Here is a 15,887-nt window from a genome sequence, read left to right on the forward strand (position 1 = left end):
TTCATTCACACACTTAGCATATGCAACTTTAATCAACCAAAAGAAAAAGTCCCAAATGTACAAGTGAAAAAAAATCCAAACTGTTGACACAGGCTTAACTAATATCAGCTACTTTTATGTACAGCTGTATAAGTTCAAAAAAGCTATCCTATATGTATGTACAAAAGTTGTTTATACACAGGTCTGTACATAAGGGTCTATACATTTATTTCCTCAGAACCCTTAAGGTGCCACCTTTTGGTGAAGACACTAACACTTCATTCACATATCTTACAAAAAAAGACTGTTTCCTGTATTCAGACCATGTAGGCTCCACTCAATTGGTTAATAAGTTCCTTCCATCATAATGCAGACAACACCAGGTGCCTGGGTGCCCTTAAACAGCTTTGCACAGAGTGCTACAAAGTAAAAGCCCATAAACCAACATGAGATGAGGAAGCAGAGTCCTGACCAGGGTGCCACCAAATGGTCCAGGCTTAGACAAGCCTGCTGCCCTGCTCACTGTCGGTACTCCAGTTCATCTACACTGATGACTTTGGCGGGCATGGAGGGCAGGGGCTGCTGTAGCACATCTGAGCCAAACCATTTGGCAAGGCCCACGGGGGAGCTGCTCCTCTGGCTGGGGCGGTGCTCTAGCTGGGAGTGCACATGAGGCAGGCCTGACCGGCTGGGCACATTCTGAGGCGTTGTCTGAACGCTGACAGCAGCTGCCTGGGAACCAGACCCTGGAGGATGAAGAACTGTGGCGATAAGAAGGTTATCATTCAGAGCACAAGGAGGAGAGGTAGTTCTCTAGCAGGCCCTGCTTCACTCAAATCCTATCCATGAAACTCCAAACAGAATTCTTTACCACGTGATTGATTCTAGGCTTCTTTAGGAAGTTCCTTTGCAAAATGCCAGAAGACAGTACCTTGGAAAGCTGAGCTATTCAGAAGCAATCCATATTGAGAGCCCATCCTAGATGACATGCCCACTACTTTCCAAGACAAGCAGAAGCAATGACATAAGCTGGTGAGAGGGCATCTACTCTCGGCAGTCCCTATGCTGAATCTGTCGGAAGGATTCTCAGCCGCCTCTAAGAGGCAAAGGGACAAAAGAAAAAAAAAAAAAAAGCCAGAGCACACCTGGCTCTCCCACTGTCTTCACAGGAATTCCAAATCCCACAGAGGTCAGTTTACTTCATCCTATTCTCTGATTACACCCTTATCCCAGTCTTGCTAGGGTGAATGGTCAGTGTCATTTTATCCCCTTCACTGGAAACTGGTTCAAAAACTTTAAGCCTGAGCCCGTTCTCAGCTCACCTGGCCCATTTCTGAACCTACCTGAGCGCTGTAGCTGCTGTTGCATCATTGCCAGATGCAGAGGTGTCCCAGGACGAGGGTTTAGGAGAGGGTGACTAGTGGCAGGTAAAGGGTAAAAGGGTTGACCCAGGATTGGGCCAGATAGTCCCTGTAAATGAGTCAGGTCCATCCCAGGAGGAAGCACACCTATTGGGCAGAGAGAAGAGACTGGTGAGAAATAATCTACCTGGAAATTTTCAAACCTGACTATACAGTTTTGCTAATCAGGAAGTTCATTAAGAATGAAGAATGCTCAATGCTAGGTTCCTAATCTTTTAATCGACTAAGGGATAGATCAGATTGGACCCACTGGTTAAAATGGAAAAAACCTAGTAACATCTTTTTAGGGATGAAAACCTTCATCAGTTCTAGCAACTGTCATCATGCCAGGTCAGAAACTCACCAGCTTGGAGCAAACTTGGAAGATGCTGTGGATGTACTCCCTGGGCCAGCATCCTTTGGACCAACCCTGGGTGAAGCTGGTGAGCAGGCCGAACGATGGGGACATGGGGGACAAGGGGAACTTGGTGGACAGGGCGGAGAAAAGGTGTTCCTGGAACTGGGGATGCCAAGGTGGGTGTTTTTCTCCCAGTTGCTTTAGGTCGATAATCTTGTTCTTTGGTGTAACGATTGGTCTGGGATAGTGGGGTGGAACATGAAAACCGCTGTAGGGTTGATAGTTTGGGATTTGTAGTGGGAGAAGAGTCTCGATCAGCAGTGGGCACAGAGCTGGATGACAGGAGGTTCTCTGTAAGGATCCAGAAAGAGAATATTTTGGTATTGGCAAACTTTTCTCAAACACATTGTCCTCCCAATGATCCAGTAACTCATTTCTTAGCTCACAATCCTTATTTGATCCCCTCAACAGATTTAGAGGATTGCATCATAGGGTCCATCGTTTGCCTTATGAACAGGCCTAGTCAAGGTCATGGGTAGTTAAGGACAGACCTGGGAGTAGACCCCAAGTTTTCCAGTCTTCCAACACCTTGCTGCAAGTGTTTATTTTTGCTACACTCTAAAAAAACCAAAGACTCAAGTTGTAAATGAGATAACTTTTAAGAAGCCCACATCTTTGTTCTTATAATATTCCCAATCCAGGAATAGCTATGGGCAAGCAAGCCTGGCATATCAGGTCTGGTGGTCTAACTCAGTTGGGCACCCTGGTCTGCCCATATGCCTGTGGTCTGCATCTGTGTGGGAGCTAGTCCTGTCCTAGTCAGCTGCTTGGGATTAACATGCTTTTTAGTCGAAGGGGAAAATCAAGTGAGTAAAATTATGCAAATCCATCACAACAGAAAGCTTAAAGAGTAATTATAGTCTGGTGAAGGAATCTGAACTGCCTTTTAGTAGGACCAACAGGATTTCTTTTTTTTTTTCTCAGAAGCTTTCTCACAGGCAAAAAGCTCTCAGACCAACACTCTAGACCTATGTAAACCTCACTCATTAGAATCTGTTTCACTATGTCCTTAAAATCCCAACTGTGCAACCCCTAAAAACCTCTTACATTTTCTACATATTTATAAAAGGCTCTCACACACCTCCTATATGCTTCACCCATTGCAGATTTTATTGGATGATTAGTCTCCACAGACTGGAGAGAACCTTTCAGAAATAAACCTGGTTGAACTTTTATTAATTTGCCAAATAAATGTACTAAAAATTCAAGCCAAAATAAGGATCCTAAACTAATGCTTGTTCTTCCTAATGCCAGCACTCATGCCTGCCACTGTTAGATTGGTCAGAATTTCAAGTGGCTTAAGTAACTGTGAGCTGGTCCAACCCTTCTCACTGTTAGACACAGAACTGTGGTCCAAAGCAACCAGGGGTCTTGCCCAGGGCTTTGCAGGCTGATGCTCTGTTACATTATTGGGCAGTACATCCTCAACAGCTCTGCAGTACCTTCACTGGGCTTCTGAGTGTCCTCTTTACTGTCACCAAGAGCTGCTTTTCCAGACGCTGGCTCCTCCTTGCTTTTCTCTTTGCTCTCGTACATCTTACGAATCACTGAGGTAGGAGTGAAGGAAGGAGAAAGCTGCAGAGAAAAACAGTATTAACACATTCTTTAAATGCCTTTCCTAATCAACTGGCCAAACTACTGAAGCTGAAGAGTCCCCTTCTGGCTACATGTGGTAGAGGCCAACTCCAACGTTCTGGTCTCTAGCTGCTGGAAGAAAAGCAACAGGATGGGGCAAAAAGGCGGTGGCCCAAGTGCACCATCCCATGCTCACAATTTCATCAAAACCTAGATTTAGCTCTAGCATAAAGGTAGTTGAAGCACAGAAGCTTCAACCTACCTGTCTGCGGTGATGGGGATCTGCCTATGCAGCCTCTGCTTCAGGATTAGGCTGGGAAGGGGGAAAGAACATGGCCAGAAGTATACCCTCAAACAGCAGCCCTCCCAGCTAGGAAAGGACATTTCAGCGACAACCACAGAACTTAAATTTCTCTATACTCCTAATATTTCCCATCTTAACCTGGCTACCAGAAAATCCACAATTGTCTTCTTAAAGGTCTCCTCAGCCACCAGTACTCACTATTTGGGGTCATTTGTTCCCACCTCGTTATTGCCTACTTTTACATTGATGATTTTATTATGCATGCAACTTTTCTCATTGAACAAATCCTTGATGGCAGGAGACAGGGCATGAATTATGAACAGAAAAGCTCTTAGATCCTGCCTTCAGGGTGCTTAGTGCAAAGACCCACTTGAGGTCCTGAAGTACAGAGCAATAGTCTTTTCCCCTCATCAGCTTTGACTAGGTGACTGATAAAGGTCTGTGGGGGGAAGAAACCTAAAAAAGATAAATAATGCTGGTACACGAGTCGGCTGTAAAACTTCACTTGTCACCACAAGTAAGCAAACCTCTCTATCCCAGCCTTAACTTGCATTGAGACCTGAATCTGAATTTGTGAATTCCCACCATGTTTCTCTGGACCTCCCATGCTCCAAGCCCAGTCACCTCACCTCCCATCCTTACCCCTGTCCTCCCCTGCTCCCCACTCCAATTCTTCATTCGTTTGAACATATCACACCACCCTGTATGCTCTGGCTCTTAGTTGTCTATCTGCTGGAACACACTTTCCCCAAGGTAGGGGCTTCACTAGAACTTAGAATCCTAAGAGTTAGACTGTATCCTGAGAGGGGAGGGCCTAATAAATAGGCAGGTATAAAAGTCTATTAAATCACTGACTCCTGTGGAAGGCACTCAAGGACATTTTGGGGTACACAGTGATCCAACATAGGCACAACCAAACAGGGAGAAGCCTAGGAGTTATTCACAAAGGCAAAGGTCACTGACCATGCTTGTGATGGAGGCGGCTGGGGCAGGGGAAGAGGAATTCCCTCCATGCACAGGTGCTGGTGACTTGGTCACTCGCGGTTGCCTGTGAACAAACCAATTATCAGTGTGAGCCCCAAGCTGCTCAAACTCCAAGTTCTAAAACCACATAAAACTCAAGGCCAGCCTAGGAAGCATCCCATTTCCTTTCTTCAATTCAATTCCCCAAGCATTTAATAAGTGTCTAACATATGCAAAACCATGTGCTAAGTTCTGAGGAAAGACAAAAGCTTAATGATACATGGTCCCAGGCCTTGCAAGAACCCTCATCTAGTGGGGGAGATACTTACTAACCTAGGGCAAACAAGGAACGTCAATATTAGGGTACCAACAAAGTACAATGGGAAAATGAGGGGTAGAAGGAATGAGAGGATACCCCTACAATGCAGGGACTTTGCAAAAGCTTCTCTTGGAAGGAGCTGCATTGAGTGTGCCAATGAGAAACTACAGACGGAGAACAATGATTCAGGTAGAAGGAACAGGTACAGGGACTCTGGAAGGCCTTGGGAATGTAGGGTTATCCAGGGCTAGTGTGTAGTTTACTTGCTGACTATTCCAGTGAGGTAGGCTAAGGAGGGCCTTTATTCTGTAGGGCAGGCTGTGCTCCAGAAGGTAGAGAGCAACACTGAGTAGCACAGTGCCTGGCATAGAACTGAGGCTCTGTGAGACACTGGTTCAAGTCAAATAGAGCACCAAGACTTTGAGCTATTTTAGGACCCAGTTACATGAAGCATTCCCTGCTACTCCTGGTCTACACACAGGGTTGGTCCCAGGCTTCCCAAATAAAGTTTAAAAGAGCAGACTTCCCTTCTCTCCCCAGACATCCTACGTATTCTCTCTTAACTTGGAAGAAAACAGGAAACAGTTGATGATGACATAAACAGGCTGAGAGAAGAATGAACTATGTGAGCTCACTGGCTCATCAAAGCTTCACTGCATTTCAGCCATGTCAGACTTTGTACTGCAAAGGCCAAAGCTCCAAGTACAGTCAATGATTCTGGAAGTTCTCTTGACTCATAAGCAGATGGGAATCCTAAACTCATGGCTTCTTTCCAGTCTGTACCAGGTAAGCCCCAGTGCTGCCACCCTGAGACTCTTGAGTATGACGACAAGGGGAGAGAGAGACAGTAGTACTCTGGGTGACTAAGAGGTAACCTCCAATCTGGTGGTTCTGCACGACCTATCATTTATTCCTTCTGATAAACATATTTGAGCACCTACTATGTGCTAGACACTGTTCTAGGTGCTGGGGATACAGCAGTAAACAAAACAAAAATCTCTGGCTTCATTACATTCTTGTGTTTGCAGGGCAGAGGGGTTACTATGGGCAGGGAGAAAAATAATATGCTAGAAGGTGATAGGTTCAATAAAAATATAAAGCAAGGCAAGGAGAAACCATATCTGTTGGGGGACACAACTGTGTACAGGGTATTCAGGGAAGGCCTACCATTTGATCTAAAAATTGAAGGCTCCACTGACAGTGACTTGGATCTACCTGCTAGCTTCAAGTAAGTCACATTGAAAAAACCTAAGTTTATGTATCTGTAAAATGCAGTTCTTTACCCCATCTACCTCACAGAGTTGTTGCCAAGAGCAAATTAAACTGTGGATATCAAAAGTGCTTTGAAGATCAATAAATCGTTACGTTGTAGAGAGAAGTCCAGTGAAGGGGCTTGGCAGACCAGTCCTGAGCTCTCTGTTTAGGCTGAGGGCTATATAGATCAGATACATTTATGCACAGGAATGGGGTACTTACTGGTCCCAATGTTTTCTGAAAGTTTCAACATACAAAACCAGCTAAAGGAAGACACTGAGACAGCAATTTTAATAATCACATCAAAACAAATACGGCTTAAGTACCAAATACTATATGGGGCAGGAGTATAGTGTTCAAGGATGCACATTTTGGTGATAAAACTAAAAATACGAAGGTGGTGATTACTTTTAAAGACTGGACAATGGTCACTTCTGGAGAAAAGGGGTATTAGCGGGATAAGGCACAAGGAGGGCTTCTGGGTAGCTAACAAGAGTTTACCTTACAATAAGCCATACATTTGCTTCATGCAGTTTTCTGCTTGTTTTATTTTACAATAAAAAAGAACAATATTGCTACCCTTTCCTCCCCAACTTATGGTTCATTTCATTTCACTACTTGTTGAAACTAGTGGAGAGACTGGGAGGAAGTCAGCAATCATTTGTTAACAGCTCTGATCAACAAACCTGAATCAAGGCACAGTTTGATACTCAACAAGGAATCTGAGGGGGAGGAAGCTAGGTGTAGTTTTACTTTTCATCATTTCATAAGCATAACTGCAAATAAGTAGCTATGCTAGCTACATCTGTAAAGATGAATCCATTAAATGAAAAATATAAATAAAATTATATAGGATGAAAAGCCTATGCCCCTGCACTAGAATGCAATCATACGATTTCCTCTACTGAACATTCGGGAGATGTAACTGTCACCATATATTGTATAATACATCAGTGTGTAAAACAGAAGTTATACTATGGATAACTAATTTGCAAATCTCCACAAGGGTAGGATTAATAATTTACCTGTTTCTGAATCCATCTCTGGTTCTGTCCACCTGCGGTTTGCCAAAACCAGGCTGGTAGAAGTTTGCTGCCTGCACTGCAAGGTCATGTGGCAGGGCCAGTCCCTCCAGAGCTGCCTGTTGCAATTCTAGCTGGCTCATCTGCTGAACAGAAGTGGCAGAGGGGGTTCAGCAGAAGAATGACAGTCAGTGTACTTTCTACAAAGGTCTCTCTTTGCTCTTTTGGAAAAGGTATGTTTAAGCAGCAGCTGAGAGAAATGAGATACTGCAAACCTGACTAAACTGTGCTGCCATCCACTGAACAAAATTTTAGCTATTTAAGTATGACATAATTTCACCAATTTTCTAGCCTTCACTGAGCTTGAGTTATAATTCAAAACCACTTCCAAGCACTGCAGCAATTTAACTCTCTATCCCACAAGCAACAATAATGGTAAAAAGCAAGCAACAGACTGAGAAAGAGCTCAGCCAGACCTGGGCTGTGACAGGGCTCATGGGCTTGCGCATGCCTTGGAATGGATCTCCGAGAAGCTGCTGTGGTCCTGGTGTGAAACCTGTTGGGAAGGTTAAAGATTCAGTGCGTGTCAAGACAGCACCTGTACCTCCAAGAGGCATTATCAGCAATGCATGCTGCTCCTCGATGAACACCATCTCTTTCAGGAAGTACTGATTTCCTGGGCTGATGATGTCTCTCTTCTTCTGTGGACCTCAATCAGAGCACTTAATGACTCAAACTGCTGGTATCTATCTTCCCAGCTAAGCTGTCAGTTTTGTTTCTTTCAGAGCCGAGACCTCTATCTGGGAGAGAATAGCTTTTCTAGCCAGTGACTTGGCCCATTGCAACCACACCAGCTGATACCAAAGCAGAGGCCAGTGCTCTGAGGTTCATACTCTTTCCATTATATCTCCCTAACTGTGGAAAGATTACAAAAACTTCCTCTCAAGGTATGACTGGCAGGGGCCAGAGCAGCCAGCAGCCTAAAGTGGTTGCAGGTGCAGGAACACTGAGATTCTGTACAACACTTTGCTAAGACAGCTTTCTGGAAGTGCTTCCTCCATTCAGGTTCTGAATTAGTCACAAGACCTCCCAGTTGGTCGTGTACAACTTCACCAGGTTGGTGGAGAGTCACTACTCTGACTTCTCTATTAAGAAAAAACCTAAGGAGTCAAATTAACTTTTCTAGATTGAATTCCCAAAATAAGGAAGATGACTAAAAAGCTGGATCCAATTTAGATCAACCTCAAAAGTACAAAACTTCAACATGAACCTATTTATCTAGAAGGGCAGCTGGATAATAAACTATCTTCCACATCTGTGTCCTTACCACCCCCTGAAAAAAGCATAACAAATTAACACATTTCTTTTTAAACTTTTCAAGGATACCCATGAAAAAGACTTTGCCAGTTTTAAGGGAGAGGTATAACCTAGGGGAAGGGGAGGGGAAATGATAACAGATAGGCATCTACGCACAAAAGCATTTACCAATTGGTGATGGTATTCTGGGACGAAGGTAGTCTGCTGAGGCTGCTCTCGTCTGAAACACCTGTGACAAGGGAGGAGAGGGTGCTCTTTGGCCCAGTAAAGATGTTGTAGGCTCCAAGCTCCCCATAAGGCCACTCAGAAGATTGGAAGAAGCAGGTCTCTGAACAGGTGGACCCAGAAGTTCCTAAAGGCAGAAAAGTCAAATGCTTGTGAACAAACCTAGTTCTTCCTCCTAGTCAGAGGTTGTGGATTAAATTCTGGAAGCCAATGATGAATCTCCCTCCTGCTGCACTGAAGGACTTGGCACATGTACATGCAACAAATTTCTCTGAACGTTCAGCTACCAACATTTCCTTTAAGTTAGTGCTACAAATATAAGTTAGATACTTTAAATTTCCATAGAAATTGCAAACCTGCAAACTGGAAACCAAGTGCTTACTTCATCATCTTTTTTAGCCACCTCCCCACGCCACATTGAGATTAACAAGCGACACAGAACGATGTCAGGCAGCAACATCATATCCTTCGTTGCCGAGCAACATGGATCATTCTCTAAGGCCCAAAGGTGGACCACTACACAAAACCAGTTCAGAGGACTACTGTTCAGGACTCCAAGGCCTCGGTATAAGACTGTGAAGTACCTGCAAGATGTTCTTAGGGACAGGTTGGCTTGGCATCTCAGCAGGGGACATCAAATGGCTTTCAAGCGTTCGCTAAAAAAATCAAAGGAAAACTGGTTTTAACCTTCTTACATACTTAACTTATAGATTAATTGGGGACCACCACAAGAAAACATAAAAACTCCCCAGGGAGTTGGCACTTAACAGCAGAATGATGTCCATATCACAGAAAAGTCAGATCAACCTGTCCCACTCTCTCATCACACAGGTCCCAAAGATCTCGGAACAGAAAGAATTGTCACATGTACGTGCAAAGTCCACTCAGAGACCCTCAGACAAGGTCTTTTCTGTGGTAACCCTAAGTCCATTTTACTATTTCTAACACTGTGACCAAAAGAAGGGGAAAAGAAAATGGTGAAACGGGAACACTTATTTACTGAGAAGCCACAGTAGGAAATTTTGATAATCTATAGATTTTAATTTTCCAGGCAACCTTTGCTACCCATTGTCTTTAACAAGATTTATAGACCACAGATGGTATGAAAAACCTAGTAAACAACATGTGAATTTGGCCAAAGTTGTTACATTTCAGAGTTTCATATTTCAGGAAATTTAAACTTTATTATTTTTTAACAAGCTACTCCAAATGGGTCTCATATACAGGGCAAAATTCATATCCTCCACTTTTAGCTCTTTTAATGCAGCAGCAGTTATATTTTGCATCGAACTTGTATTACCTCTGGTGCTTCAGGACATCCTTGTGTCCATTTAGCTCTGCCTGAAGTGCTTTCTCTGTCAGTTTCCCTTCCACAAGCTGGAACTGCCAAGGTCCACAGCAATGTCCTCAGGAGTGACAAATAGCCCAAAGCTATCCAAGTGTTTCATTGCTGGTTTTGGAATTGGAACTGACTGTAAATGATTTTAGTAAGATCTCCTCAAGAGTCATTTAATTCCATTTAACAAAAACAAATAGACGGGCTTCCTTGGTGGCGCAGTGGTTAAGAATCCGCCTGCCAATGCAGGGGACACAGGTTCGAGCCCTGCTCTGGGAAGATCCCACATGCCGTGGAGCAGGCCTGTGCGCCACAACTATTGAGCCTGCGCTCTAGAGCCCGCGTGCCACAACTACTGAAGCCTGCGCGCCTAGTGCCTGTGCTCCGCGACAAGAGAAGCCACTGCAATGAGAAGCCCGTGCACCGCAACGGAGAGTAGCCCCCGCTCGCCGCAACTAGAAAAAGCCCGCGCCCAGCAACGAAGACCCAACACAGCCAAAAATAAATAAATAAATAAAATAAATTTATTTTAAAAAACCCCAAAAAACAAATAGGCAACTTTATACTACATGGCTTACTATATTTGGAGGATAGTGTCTATAATTTAATTTGAAATAGAGTTTAGACTGAACCAACATGTCCTATTTTGGGGACAAACAATATGATTGAACCAAAACAGAGGCAGATCGGAAATAGTATACATAACACACACAGTCACAGTAATTAAAAGCTTGGAAGAATTCCATGACTTAAACAACAACATGCAAATCAAGTAATATTTTGGGATAATGCCCAGTGCACTTATTACATTATTTCCTTGTTGCTTTCTTTTCTAGGTTGAGTTTGTGTTACTCTTTGCCTAGCACCTTAAATTATATCATCCATTCCTTTATGTGTGTGTTTGAGGCTCATTCCCTCAGCTGAAGCCAGATATATTTCAGAGCACTGAAACCCCAACATCATACCAGTTATCCTCACAACTCCGGGTCAACTGTGTTAATATCAAACCCTAGAATCATATCTGAAACAAGATGTTCAAAAGCATCAGGTAAACTGTTGAATTCCCCTGCTCCCATTTCTTTACTTACACTAGAAGTGGCTATTTACAAGATTTGACCCTTACCACTGTAGTCAGCACGTAATCACCATGACATAAAGGTACTGGGTTGGCCAAAAAGTTTGTTTGGGTTTTTCCGTTAAATCACAGAAAACCCCGAATGGACTTTTTGGCCAACCCAATAAGAAGAAAGCACAACAGGACAGTTTGCAGTCCTGTAATCTGGTCCTCATTTGAAAGCGTTTATATCTAGTAATTCTTTGCACGGAAATTATCTAAAGCAGCTTACAAGGAACATTCCCCTATAACTGGCATGGTGTGGTCAGATACACAGAAATAAGTCTACCTATCTGAGATGCCTCCTTTCAGAGGCAGAGAGTCAGGTAGGTAGGCCAGGAACAATGGCGTCTGTTAGGATCTAGCACTAACAGCTGGTCAGAAAAGTAACATCAAAAATCAGCTGCCCTCCACTGGTACAAGGCACAATGAAACAGCTACTTCTCCCATGGTTAACCTGTAGCTCTCAGACAAGAAGGTGTCAGGAAAAACAAGAGGCAAAACTCAGTTTGGTAAATTTGCTATAACTTAGCAACTAGAGTAGTCTATGTTTTTATTTATTATTCAGATTTACCATTTCCCTTTCACTTTGTATCATCAAGGGTTAGCAACAGTAACACATAGACCATGGCTGAGAGGCGCCCTCTAAATGTGTTATGACAAAGACCAGTATGTGCTACACACCTGCATTTACTGACATGCAGTCACCCTGTAACCCAACTTCAGGTCTAAAGGTGTTTTACAAGTTTGGAGTCACAGCTGTTTTTATTAGTAAATTAACAGAATGCAACTGTCTTGAAAAATTCATCTTAGATACTTTACAAATGATATGTATACCTGTCAACTGCCTAATCAAGAAAGCAAGTAATCTCAGGTATCTGGGAGTAATTAGAAGTTGTGAAAAGATTTTACCCTAAAAATATGGTAAGTTACTTTAACTTAAGTAGCTGAATAAACAGAAAACCTTCTCTGGAGCTCATCCCTAAAGGTATGTTTACACCTTTTTTTTTCAGCAGTGAGTTAAGATAAGCAAGTTATGTCTGAATCTTTCAATCACTGTACTGTCATGCACAGTAACTACAGATTAACCACAAGCCTGCTTTTTCAAGTAACAAACAGTATAGCGATAATTAAAAAACACACAAAAGTAGCAAGGACCAACTGACTACTAAAGAATTTCCAACTTACTCAGAATACCTTTTTTAAAAGCCATTTATTGGGTGGGAAGTGGAATAGAAAGAGGGAAAAGGAGAAAAGGTTGGAGTTTGTGCCAAATACTTACGCTGACTTTGGGCTGAGAAGGCAAAGTCCCACTTGCCTTCATGGTGCTCACTAGCTTGTTGAACGCAGTCATATCTCCATCTTTTCTGAGCTGTCGATTGCTGGTCACAGTACTCAGGGTCTCCTCTAAATGCTCTGCCATAAAGGGAGTTGAATTCTTCACCTGCTGGTCCACCTTCAAGCCCTTGAGCCCTGCTTCTACCTCTTCCACTGAAAGCACAACCCCCGAATGTGCTGAAAGGTTGAGAAAGTCCAGGTTAAGCGAAGCAAAGGAATATGTGGTAGGAATTCTCTTTGTATACCATGATGGGTAAGATGAATGTAATTTATTTCACAGTTGAAGTGAGGTTGTCAGAAAAGGCTAACACCAAAAATAGACAAACTGAAGGCACTGAGATCCTGCAGTAGGACTTCTTGTAATGAGTCTTTCGGAGACTTATTACCAGGGACAGGAATCCCAGATGGTCCAACATGAGCAAGAGTGCTACCTGCACTATGGTTATATCACAAAGGTTGTATGTTGAGGGCTTAATAACCTAAGCAAGAACATGCCAGACTGGGGCAGAGGTGTGAGGAGCTGCCAAGTTATGCTCGGGAGGACTACAACATTCACGGGAGTGTTATACTCAGGTTCCAGGTAAGGAGGACTTAGAAGAAAAGTTCTTACCATGAAGCTCGTGACCCAGTGACTACCAGATTCTCAAAGAGGTAAAAAGTTTTTTTGAAGAACACTAAACAAAACCCACCATCTATCTGACTTTTGATGAGGTAGCAGTCTGTTAGAACCAATTCTGCCGTTAAGACAGAGCATCCAAATGTTTCAAATATCTAAAGCAGACTCTAATAAAAACTTACAGCTCTCTTTAAGCTTTTCTTTATTTGCAGAAAGGCTGGAAAGGAGAGGTTTTAAATCCACTTTGGCTTTCTGTAGCATTTCTAGAATATCCACTTTATTTTCAGCATGGTCTTCTAATGGTATAGGAGCAAAATAATTCCCCGAGTTCTGTCCAGGAGAGAGGATGGCTTGTTCCAGACCTAGTATTCCAAGTAAATATATTCATAATTAATTGGTCCCAATAAAGCACAGAAACATATCTTCAACAGTATTAAAAGGACACCAATTGAAGGGTTTTTTCAGTATCCAGAAACCCTTTAATGGACCCCTGACTAATGAAGACAAAATGAACCATATCAGGGAAAGCTCAAGTCTACATCCAAGACCAGAACCTGAAGCAATTTTACCTGCAAGTCTCTCCAGCTCTTCATGCGGTGTTGACCCAAGACTGCTGGATCGGCTTCCTGATCGGCTCGGGTTAGAGAACCACCTACTGAATCGACTGGCAGAGACTGACCCTTCTCCCAAAACATCTTCTATCATCTAAAGGGAAAGATAAAAGAAGCTAAGATAATAGTTTCTAGATGAAAAGGACAAGAAGGTTCAAATTTTAAGAAAGGGTCACTTACTTTGAAACTTCCTTTGATGCTGCTGACCTGAAGGCAAACACCCTCAGAACTTAGGATTCTGAACATCTTTAACTTTTCTTCCCCTCCTGGATCATTTCTGAGTAACCCAAACTTGGGCATAACCAACCATGTATTCTCTAAGCATATAAAGCAAAACCTCTGTGCCATAGAAAGTGTTCTGGTTTTCTATCTTTGCCTCATTAGAAAATCCATGAATGTTCTAAGAGGGTATAGTTTCAAAATCAAAATCAGCATCAGAGTAAAGCATTCCATTGCCAAGCTGATGAGTGACCTTCAACTAAGCATCAGGTATGGAGAGCTGATGAAAGAAAACCCTTGCTTCAGACTTCAGCATCCTCAAGGTTGTAATGAACATCATGAAATCCAATGCTGACAATTTCAGAACCCAAAAGCTAAAAAGTAGAGCTCATAAAGATCATATTTCCAAGTCATATTTCCTAGTCAAAGTCCAAGTCAGAATGTGAAAGATGAACTTTTAATTGATCTCTAATATCTGTTTGAACTTAATGGAAAGTTTTCAGGTGTTCGTTTTCTTTTAAATCTGACCTCCATAGTTTTTGGTTTAATAATAAGATCAATTAAATGATGCACTATGATCAGAAGTAATTTCTTCAACGCTGTTTCATAACACTAATTTCTATTACCAATCCTTCTTAAAAACTAAATTTAAGCATTGAAAATGAAATTTTCAGTTGTACCCCATTATAAATCTAATTAAATATCCAAATTGATCTTTATGCAGTTCTCTTATCAATATTTAGAACAGACAAGATAAAGCAAATATCAATCCAAAAATGAGGCACATCCTTGACAATAAGGCATAAACAGAAAACAGGTTTTTCTCAAGACTGGTACATAGATGACAGAGTTAGGGACTTTGTTTTATCTGAAGTCTAAAACCCCCAGTTTCTAGTCAAAGTTCAGCAGTGGAAGGTTAGATTTATTCTTTTATTCTTATCTGGAAGAATTTTCTCATAACACATAACCAATCTAAGCCACAAATAATTCTCTTCAACACAAGACCGAGACATTGATTACTTGTGGTACTTCTATTCTCTTAGGTATTATTCAAGTTTCAATCACATTCCACTTGTAGACTCTCATACCTTAAATAATGCTGACTTTTTTTTTCCTTTTTTTTAGGGCAAAGACCGACTTTTTTATTGGATTTGGCTTTGACAAGTACTGGCAAACCCTGCAGACACGAATACAAAATGATTGTAAACAAACAGGCCATGCCAGCAAATGCTGACTTGCAAGTCCACTAATTTGCAATCATTAAATTATAGCATTATAATTATATTATAATTATAAAGTGATGTTTCACTGTGATGTTTTATAAAGTGATGTTTCACTGTGAAAAATTGGGAATTACACCCAAAACACAACCACCTTGGTGATAAACAGGAATTTTTAAAAGTAAAAGCTACAGCTGTTTAAAATATTTTAATTTTGAAAAGAGTTTGAAATTTTAAAAATAGTAAAAATAGCTTTGCACTTTGTTTTTATTTCCTCTGATCATATTGTATAGGAAAAAAGCCAGAAGATACACAGGAAGAACATGAAAAAGTAAAGGAAGTGAATATAAGGTATCTGGACATTTTCTAAAGATTTGATAGTGTTAAGAAAGTCATTTCCATATTTTGATCAGTGACCAACTTTGTTAGAGAAGCTAAGTTTTACTATAGCTAAAACATAAGTAGAGACAAAGTCGCTTTTACACACCACTTACTAGAAATGCCAATTTCAAGAAGCTAGAGCATTCTGAACCCAAAAAGAATCTTAAGAGTTTATCTAGTCAGTCATTTTTTACCATAGAGCCAGCAGGGATACTCTAATACCAGTCTCTCCCTCCCCTTATGCACACTGGTACTCAGCTGACTGCTGCTACATCC

The 15,887-nt window shown here is 41.9% G+C and overlaps 1 protein-coding gene across 6 annotated transcripts in view; it reads right to left on the reverse strand.

Moving 5' to 3' along the window:
- The window catches only part of EIF4ENIF1 (eukaryotic translation initiation factor 4E nuclear import factor 1), a 41,207-nt gene continuing 25,320 nt past the window's right edge, over nt 1-15,887 (reverse strand). For 4 of the 6 annotated variants that reach the window (XM_082641092.1, XM_082641091.1, XM_082641088.1 and 1 more), the window contains 12 exons: nt 13,750-13,885; nt 13,363-13,542; nt 12,509-12,741; nt 9,361-9,432; nt 8,720-8,903; nt 7,711-7,790; nt 7,238-7,380; nt 4,640-4,724; nt 3,240-3,372; nt 1,744-2,088; nt 1,323-1,487; nt 1-740 (listed from right to left, as the gene is read on the reverse strand). In XM_082641092.1, coding sequence (XP_082497218.1) covers nt 499-740; nt 1,323-1,487; nt 1,744-2,088; nt 3,240-3,372; nt 4,640-4,724; nt 7,238-7,380; nt 7,711-7,790; nt 8,720-8,903; nt 9,361-9,432; nt 12,509-12,741; nt 13,363-13,542; nt 13,750-13,885 — 1,998 coding nt within the window. In that variant the 3' untranslated portion in view covers nt 1-498. The remainder of the gene's footprint in view (nt 741-1,322; nt 1,488-1,743; nt 2,089-3,239; nt 3,373-4,639; nt 4,725-7,237; nt 7,381-7,710; nt 7,791-8,719; nt 8,904-9,360; nt 9,433-12,508; nt 12,742-13,362; nt 13,543-13,749; nt 13,886-15,887) is intronic. The other 2 variants (XM_082641089.1, XM_082641090.1) reach the window with 2 other exon arrangements.

This window comes from Mesoplodon mirus (genome assembly GCF_964341445.2).
Source record: "Mesoplodon mirus genome assembly, chromosome: 13".
Lineage (NCBI taxonomy): Eukaryota > Metazoa > Chordata > Mammalia > Artiodactyla > Ziphiidae > Mesoplodon > Mesoplodon mirus.